General features: G+C 45.4%; 1 protein-coding gene across 3 annotated transcripts in view; it reads right to left on the reverse strand.

Annotated features, from left to right (window-relative positions):
• Positions 1-7,266, reverse strand: part of LOC110490682 (cullin-associated NEDD8-dissociated protein 1) — an 83,554-nt gene extending 76,288 nt beyond the window's left edge. For all 3 annotated transcript variants that reach the window (XM_036945408.1, XM_036945407.1, XM_036945406.1), the window contains exon 1: positions 6,938-7,266. In XM_036945408.1, the coding sequence (XP_036801303.1) occupies positions 6,938-7,005 (68 nt within the window). In that variant the 5' untranslated portion in view covers positions 7,006-7,266. The remainder of the gene's footprint in view (positions 1-6,937) is intronic.
• Positions 7,267-9,471: the final 2,205 nt, after the last annotated feature.

Below are 9,471 nucleotides of genomic sequence, written 5' to 3' on the forward strand. Positions count from 1 at the left end.
CTGAGCTGAGAGAAGGAAACCCTCTGAAGGGTTTTAACACCACTGAGCTGAGAGAAGGAAACCCTCCGAAGGGTTTTAACACCACTGAGCTGAGAGAAGGAAACCCTCCGAAGGGTTTTAACACCACTGAGCTGAGAGAAGGAAACCCTCCGAAGGGTTTTAACACCACTGAGCTGAGAGAAGGAAACCCTCCGAAGGGTTTTAACACCACTGAGCTGAGAGAAGGAAACCCTCCGAAGGGTTTTAACACCACTGAGCTGAGAGAAGGAAACCCTCCGAAGGGTTTTAACACCACTGAGCTGAGAGAAGGAAACCCTCCAAAGGGTTTTAACACCACTGAGCTAAGAGAAGGAAACCCTCCGAAGGGTTTTAACACCACTGAGCTGAGAGAAGGAAACCCTCTGAAGGGTTTTAACACCACTGAGCTGAGAGAAGGAAACCCTCCGAAGGGTTTTAACACCACTGAGCTGAGAGAAGGAAACCCTCCGAAGGGTTTTAACACCACTGAGCTAAGAGAAGGAAACCCTCAGAAGGGTTTTAACACCACTGAGCTGAGAGAAGGAAACCCTCCGAAGGGTTTTAACACCACTGAGCTGAGAGAAGGAAACCCTCCGAAGGGTTTTAACACCACTGAGCTGAGAGAAGGAAACCCTCCGAAGGGTTTTAACACCACTGAGCTGAGAGAAGGAAACCCTCCGAAGGGTTTTAACACCACTGAGCTAAGAGAAGGAAACCCTCCAAAGGGTTTTAACACCACTGAGCTAAGAGAAGGAAACCCTCCGAAGGGATTTAACACCACTGAGCTGAGAGAAGGTAACCCTCCGAAGGGTTTTAACACCACTGAGCTGAGAGAAGGAAACCCTCCGAAGGGTTTTAACACCACTGAGCTGAGAGAAGGAAACCCTCCGAAGGGTTTTAACACCACTGAGCTGAGAGAAGGAAACCCTCCGAAGGGTTTTAACACCACTGAGCTGAGAGAAGGTAACCCTCCGAAGGGTTTTAACACCACTGAGCTGAGAGAAGGAAACCCTCCGAAGGGTTTTAACACCACTGAGCTGAGAGAAAGAAACCCTCCGAAGGGTTTTAACACCACTGAGCTGAGAGAAGGAAACCCTCCGAAGGGTTTTAACACCACTGAGCTGAGAGAAGGAAACCCTCCGAAGGGTTTTAACACCACTGAGCTGAGAGAAGGAAACCCTCCGAAGGGTTTTAACACCACTGAGCTGAGAGAAGTTAACAAGTCAAGTGCTCTGACATTAGAAACCAAAGCAAATCAACACTAGTACAAAGATCAAGCTAATATCTCCGAGGAGAGGAACGCTTGAAGCCTAAAGCATTGGAAGATACCAGACAGACCAGCTCTGATCTCTTAAGAGTGTGTGTGTGTGTGTGGGGGGGGGGGGGGGGGGGGGGTTAACTTACCATCATATCCAATTTAATACATCACACACGATCAGCTTTAAGACACCATCTTGTCTCCATCTTAACACATCACAGAACTCCTGGTGTGATTCAACAAAGACCTTTTCCTAAATACTATGCTTCTCAACACTAGGCTCGTTGATCATCTCTGACGTGTGTGTCCCCCCTCATCGGAACGCAAGAAGCTTTTTAAACAAGAGGGACAGCGAGAAGGAAGAGAGGAAAGAAAAATAATGAATAATGCATGAGGTCCATGGCCCACACTCACTGAGAGGCAGCCCCACAGCATGAGGTAATGGGCTGGAGCACCCACACTCACTGAGAGACAGCCCCACGGCATGAGGTAATGGGCTGGAGCACCCACACTCACTGAGCAGCAGCCCCACAGCATGAGGTAATGGGCTGGAGCACCCACACTCACTGAGCAGCAGCCCCACAGCATGAGGTAATGGGCTGGAGCACCCACACTCACTGAGAGGCAGCCCCACAGCATGAGGTAATGGGCTGGAGCACCCACACTCACTGAGAGACAGCCCCACGGCATGAGGTAATGGGCTGGAGCACCAACCCTCACTGAGAGGCAGCCCCACAGCATGAGGTAATGGGCTGGAGCACCCACACTCACTGAGCAGCAGCCCCACAGCATGAGGTAATGGGCTGGAGCACCCACACTCACTGAGAGACAGCCCCACAGCATGAGGTAATGGAAGGGAGCACCCACACTCACTGAGAGAGCCCCACAGCATGAGGTAATGGACAGGAGCACCCACACTCACTGAGAGACAGCCCCACAGCATGAGGTAATGGACTGGAGCACCAACACTCACTGAGAGATAGCCCCACGGCATGAGGTAATGGACTGGAGCACCAACACTCCTCTCTCTCTAAACTGGTGCATGGGAAAACACTTTCTACCAGGGAGTGATCTTCTATAGTGGAAATCAATCTTCACTACCACGGTACCACCACCGCACTAGATAAACATCAGTAGAACCTTATAAAATACTGTATTTTTCCCCAAATTCCATTTTCTCTGTTTAATTGTTTTTCAGGTTTTCCTGTCAAATATCACACGTACATTTTTTTAAATGTGATGTTCTAAGTCCACAACAATGGTTAAACCACAGGTATGGGTCAAATCTAAGAAATGCTCATTTTGGGGTGTAGATACCCTTTAACTCTGTGGCACCAGCAAGAGACTTGTTTGGTTAGCGGTGTTTCTGTAGTACACGTGATTGTTAATAATTTATGCAAATCATCATTATACACTGCTCAAAAAAATTAAAGGGAACACTTAAACAACACAATGTAACTCCAAGTCAATCACACTTCTGTGAAATCAAACTGTCCACTTAGGAAGCAACACTGATTGACAATACATTTCACATGCTGTTGTGCAAATGGAATAGACAACAGGTGGAAATTATAGGCAATTAGCAAGACACCCCCAATAAAGGAGTGGTTCTGCAGGTGGTGACCACAGACCACTTCTCAGTTCCTATGCTTCCTGGCTGATGTTTTGGTCACTTTTGAATGCTGGCGGTGCTTTCACTCTAGTGGTAGCATGAGACGGAGTCTACAACCCACACAAGTGGCTCAGGTAGTGCAGCTCGTCCAGGATGGCACATCAATGCAGGCTGTGGCAAGAAGGTTTGCTGTGTCTGTCAGCGTAGTGTCCAGAGCATGGAGGCGCTACCAGGAGACAGGCCAGTACATCAGGAGACGTGGAGGAGGCCGTAGGAGGGCAACAACCCAGCAGCAGGACCGCTACCTCCGCCTTTGTGCAAGGAGGAGCAGGAGGAGCACTGCCAGAGCCCTGCAAAATGACCTCCAGCAGGCCACAAATGTGCATATGTCTGCTCAAACGGTAAGAAACAGACTCCATGAGGGTGGTATGAGGGCCCGACATCCACAGGTGGGGGTTGTGCTTACAGCCCAACACCGTGCAGGACGTTTGGCATTTGCCAGAGAACACCAAGATTGGCAAATTAGCCACTGGCACCCTGTGCTCTTCACAGATGAAAGCAGGTTCACACTGAGCACGTGACAGACGTGACAGTCTGGAGACGCCGTGGAGAACGTTCTGCTGCCTGCAATATCCTCCAGCATGACCGGTTTGGCGGTGGGTCAGTCATGGTGTGGGGTGGCATTTCTTTGGGGGGACGCATAGCCCTCCATGTGCTCGCCAGAGGTAGCCTGACTGCCATTAGGTACCGAGATGAGATCCTCAGACCCCTTGTGAGACCATATGCTGGTGCGGTTGGCCCTGGGTTCCTCCTAATGCAAGACAATGCTAGACCTCATGTGGCTGGAGTGTGTCAGCAGTTCCTGCAAGAGGAAGGCATTGATGCTATGGACTGTCCCGCCCGTTCCCCAGACCTGAATCCAATTGAGCACATCTGGGACATCATGTCCCGCTCCATCTACCAACGCCACGTTGCGCCACAGACTGTCCAGGAGTTGGCGGATGCTTTAGTCCAGGTCTGGGAGGAGATCCCTCAGGAGACCATCCGCCACCTCATCAGGAGCATGCCCAGACGTTGTAGGGAGGTCATACAGGCACGTGGAGGCCACACACACTACTGAGCCTCATTTTGACTTGTTTTAAGGACATTACATCAAAGTTGGATCAGCCTGTAGTGTGGTTTTCCACTGTAATTTTGAGTGTGACTCCAAATCCAGACCTCCATGGGTTGATAAATTTGATTTCCATTGATCATTTTTGTGTGATTTTGTTGTCAACACATTCAACTATGTAAAGAAAAAAGTATTTAATAAAAATATTTCATTCATTCAGATCTAGGATGTGTTATTTTAATGTTCCCTTTATTTTTTTTGGAGGAGTGTATATAATTTTGCCAGATAAGCTACTTTGTAGTTAACACTTAATTGAGAAGGTGTTTGTGAAAGCCTTTCCATCTTTTTTTTTTCTTTTCTTTTACCTTTATTTAACCAGGCAAGTCAGTTAAGAACAAATTCTTATTTTCAATGACGGCCTGGGAACAGTGGGTTAACTGCCTGTTCAGGGGCAGAACGACAGATTTGTACCTTGTCAGCTCGGGGGTTTGAACTCGCAACCTTCCGGTTACTAGTCCAACGCTCTAACCACTAGGCTACCCTGCCGCCCCAGAAGACTGTTGTCATTATTAGCATCGTCGCTAACGGCTACACTTAGTGGTAGACAATACGTGTGTACACACAGACAGGGGTATTCCCGAGCTGATGGAAAATACAAATCACCGATACATTTTGTTCATATTTTATGATAATCTTGTGCAAATGAACCCATTTAAATGTCTGGATTCTGTCCTCGTTCTCCACCACCCTCATTTTATTAGGGCCCTAAATTAGACGAGAACAACAAGACTCACACCTACACAAACATGACAGAGTGGATAACATTAGACCTCCCACTCAAATGTGAAAGGCCATTGATTTCCCCTGCCAATAATGATGTCATCATGCAAACGTGCAGAAGCAAGGAGCACCTCTTTACTCCCTCTATAATGTGATGTTAGAACTCAAATAGGCCTACCTCTGACTCAACCCCCCATCTCCAGACTCAACCCCCCATCTCCAGACTCAACCCCCCATCTCCAGACTCAACCCCCCATCTCCAGACTCAACCCCCCATCTCCAGACTCAACCCCCCATCTCCAGACTCAACCCCCCATCTCCAGACTCAACCCCCCATCTCCAGACTCAACCCCCCATCTCCAGACTCAACCCCCCATCTCCAGACTCAACCCCCATCTCCAGACTCAACCCCCATCTCCAGACTCAACCCCCATCTCCAGACTCAACCCCCATCTCCAGACTCAACCCCCATCTCCAGACTCAACCCCCATCTCCAGACTCAACCCCCATCTCCAGACTCAACCCCCATCTCCAGGCTCAGAGGTTAGACCTAAACTCTCAACAGCTACTTCTTGACTGACTCACTTCAGAGTTTAGAATCTAGAGGTGGATGTAAAATATTACTCAACCATGATGGATAATCCAGTGCTGGTGTCAAGTCGTGCTTTTGGCAGCTGCATAGGCAATCCCTCAAAACTGCAAGGCAATGGGGGCACACAGTGGAACAGGCTCCCTGTACAATAGTCCTGTACCATTTCTCACCGTTCCACCCCAGGTACCACAGAACACAAGCCACCGTCAGTCATTGTTATGAACCTGAAATAGTCTGGGATCTGTAGAGTAATTGGCAAGACTGAGAATCTGGGAAGCAGCGTAAGTTGATAAGAAGAGATGCTAGGAGTTCCCACACGTACATCGGAAATCTCATCCAACCAGACCGTTCACTCTAGCTCACTTAATTGAGCCCGGGGGTGAGGTTAATGCATGGTTAAGGTAAACCGTTTCAGAGACGGGCAGGACAGATATTACATATTATTGAGGCACACTCAGTATGTCAGGGGACTGGTTACATTCCATATGTTTTATAGTTGTAACATCTGACATTTCAGAGCAAATGTCAGTGACAAATTACTTTGTGTCTACCTCTCTCTCTCTACAGGTGTGAGAAACACTGGAAAACACCAGAACAAGACTACAGGAACACAGCACTGGACACCCACAGGTGCACACATCTAAGATGATAGTGGGAAAAAAACAGCAACATTTATTAGGTGGTAGATTACCACTATGTAGTTAGTTATACATGTAAGTTCATGACAACTGTAACAGAATTGTGAAGAGCAGAATGCTGGCTTACATCATCATATTTTCTGAAAAAAACAACTGTTTCTCTAATGAGGAGTTGATATGGCTGCAGACTAATTCACGGTTTGGGTTGGAAGTCAATCAAGTTGTTTATGATTGTGTGGTTGGTATGGTTAATATAAAACACCTGACAGTGAGGTAGTGGTATGCTTCAAAGCTAACTAATCAGCTAACCAAATTAACTACACTTTGACTCCCCGGTCAGCCAACAACAAACATGCAGGCTGAATTATGTTATGGGATGTACTGTAGTTAGCTAACGTTAGCTAAGCAATCATTCATATGGCATATGTAGACTGCTAGGATATGTGCAATGCCTTTCTAGCTAACTACTTAGTTAACAACCTAGCTAACTAGTGTAGTCCACTTACTTGAGTTAGCTAGCCAAATTCGATAACTTTTGCTACCTCAAAACGTTAGCTAGTTTCCTAGCTTGTTAGCGTTGACAGTAACGACTGTCAGAGCGAGTTAGCCAGCTAGCTAGCAACATGACAGTGTTAAATGTAACTAGCTAGCTATATATACTTTGCAAAACTGACAAATTAGAAATATAATGTCAACATGTTAATCTGGGTTCCTCGCAAGAATGTGTTTATAGCGAGTGGCTAATATTGTTATTTAGCTAGCTAGCTAGCTAGCGAACGTTAGCAGACTAGCCAAACGACAGAATTGATTTGAGGCCTAAACTAGCTAACTTGCAGGGTTTTCATACGGGACGATATACCGGTTTGAGTCAAAGTGTAGAATCACAGCGTCATTTCAAATGCCTAGATTGTTAGAATATTGTATTTACCTGAAATCCTTGTCGCTTGATGTCATTTTTTCCAATAGATTAGAGATATGGTACGAGGCGCTCGCCATGTTTGCAGTCTGTTGGAGTAGCCTGCTAGCAACCACCAGTCGGTATCACGGAGCGGAAATTCTTATCCACTTTATTTAGCTATTTGCTTCTCTTAAACGATTGAAATCGATTCAGTTTCCACTGTCACTTTCCTTTCGATGGAGCGAAGTGATGATCAGCGGCTGAATAGCAGAGAATTTAGTCTCATCCTGTGCGGAGTTTTTGGATGTGTTTGAATGGAGATCTCACTTTGCTCTGCAGAGAGGAGGAGCTGCAGAACCAGATGAGTTCGCTACTGGAGGGGGGGTCAAAGTTCAGAGTTTGTTATAGTGGGGAAGGACCAGACTAGTGAGTTTGTCTGTGTTGTCACTAGTTACCACAGCCATAAAGTAAAACTTGGCTATATCGTAAAAACCAACATTTTAATATGAAAACAAACATTTGCTTTTTTTGGTCTTCATTTAAGGTTTAAGGCCATAATGAAGACTTTGTGGCTGTGGTAACTAGTGATGACCGTTTAACGGTGGTGGTCGTCTGAGAAACCTCAATCAAAGATAGTACCAGAGAAGATGGACTAAAACTGCTTTATCCAACAGAAATATTCGATCACACTTTGTAGGTGATGTCATGGCGGCGTTGGCTAGCTAAACTCATGCGGAGAAGCAAGTCAATCGGGGTGGTCGTCTCCTGCCGAACTGCGCATGTGCAGTCCGTCAACTCAAAGGCACTCCTTCGATATAAAGTTGTTTTTTACGAAAATTAAAACGGGTCAGTTTGTCCCTTTAATTAGGTTGGAGTAATGGCATGTTCAACTACTTAAGAACGTGGCTTGAATCTACGTTGTGCTTTTAGATTTCGAGAAAATGTACAACTAATGAAGAATTTGTCACTTCTCTCAATGACTCCTCAAATCCCGGCCTGGTCTGTTTCTCAGGCGTTTCGTCAAGTCTCGCGATGTATTTGTATTTATTAAGGCTCCTCATGACCTGCTACCTCAACCTGGGGACCAAACACATTAAGACACTTTACATATAAAACACAATATAAAACAGTACATCATATAAACATTTTTAGACCACTACATATCTACAATACAAAATAAATAATACCACCATACAACAATATTACAATGTACGTGTGTAGAATGTGTGTTCTAGCGTTTGAGTGTGTATGCGTGTGCCTCTTCACAGTCCCCACTGTTCCACAAGGTGTAGTTTTACCTTGTGTTTTTTGTATCTGATTCTACTGCTGATGTGGAATAGAGCTCCATGTAGACATGGCTATATGTGGTACTGTGGGCCTCCCATAGAATGTTCTGGACTTGGGGATTGTGAAGAGACCTCTGGTGGCATGTCTTGTGGGGTACATTAGGTCTACATACCACTATGTTTAGTCAACAAACAGTAACGTTACATCGGCAAATGCGCCCTTCAGCTGCTTGACAGGCAGAGCCCACGAAGGATGCTAAATGAGCCTAAACCACACATACTTTTCAGGTATAGTTCACTTTTATTTTATATCACTCATATCCAATTAACGGTCAATCAATCAAATGTATTTATAAAGCCCTTTTTACATCAGCAGATGTCACAAAGTGCTGTACAGAAACCCAGCCTAAAACCCCAAACAGCAAGCAATGCAGGTGTAGAATATGTGGGCAATATTGAGACATTATGGTGAGGCAACCTTCACCTATCTGAAATTGCAAGATCAATGGATGTTTACTGATCATGAAAAGCATATAGTTTACTTGCTGTAGGCCTATAACGCTGATGGCGATTCAGCTAGATGTGCGCAATTGTTTTGCATATAATAATAGGACATTTGTAGTTATATGTTATTCAGTGATGATATTACATTCAAATAGCCTAGGTAACATTTATTTAACAATTCCTTGAAAACGGCACATAGTTTTCTAGGTGCATGAAGCCAAACTGCTTGCACCGAGGACCCGGATCAGAACGACAGGGGGACCGTGCATTTTACACCACGCCGTTGGAAGTCCCTTCCTGACAATTGCAGGGCTGTTCAGTGTTTGAGCTTTTAAAGCAGGCCTTAAGACTCACCTTTATCGGCTGGCCTACCCATCCTTTAAACTTGTTCTATTTTAACTTTTATTTTATGCGCTTTGAGATTATTCTTTTATAACTAAAAACGCTTTACAAATGCAATAAATAATTGTTATTATTAATGGTTTTAGCGGAGCTGTTGGTCTCCTTGCTCCCCAGCAGCCAAATCGAACACTCTGCAATGTATTGTAACGTTTTATTGATAAGGACCAAACCCCCGATCACCCTTGCAGGCGATGTCATGGCAACGTTGGGCTAGCTAAACTTCATATAATATTTAGAAAAAAATAGCTAAACCGAAGACGGATAAACTGATAATATTTCCTGACAACACCTGTCTCTCTCCGTCCAAACAATGGGAGTTGTTGTCCACAAAGCGGCATGGCGGGCTAATTATTTATGCATATTTCAATACTC

The sequence above is a fragment of the Oncorhynchus mykiss genome, chromosome 15, assembly GCF_013265735.2.
Source record: "Oncorhynchus mykiss isolate Arlee chromosome 15, USDA_OmykA_1.1, whole genome shotgun sequence".
NCBI lineage: Eukaryota > Metazoa > Chordata > Actinopteri > Salmoniformes > Salmonidae > Oncorhynchus > Oncorhynchus mykiss.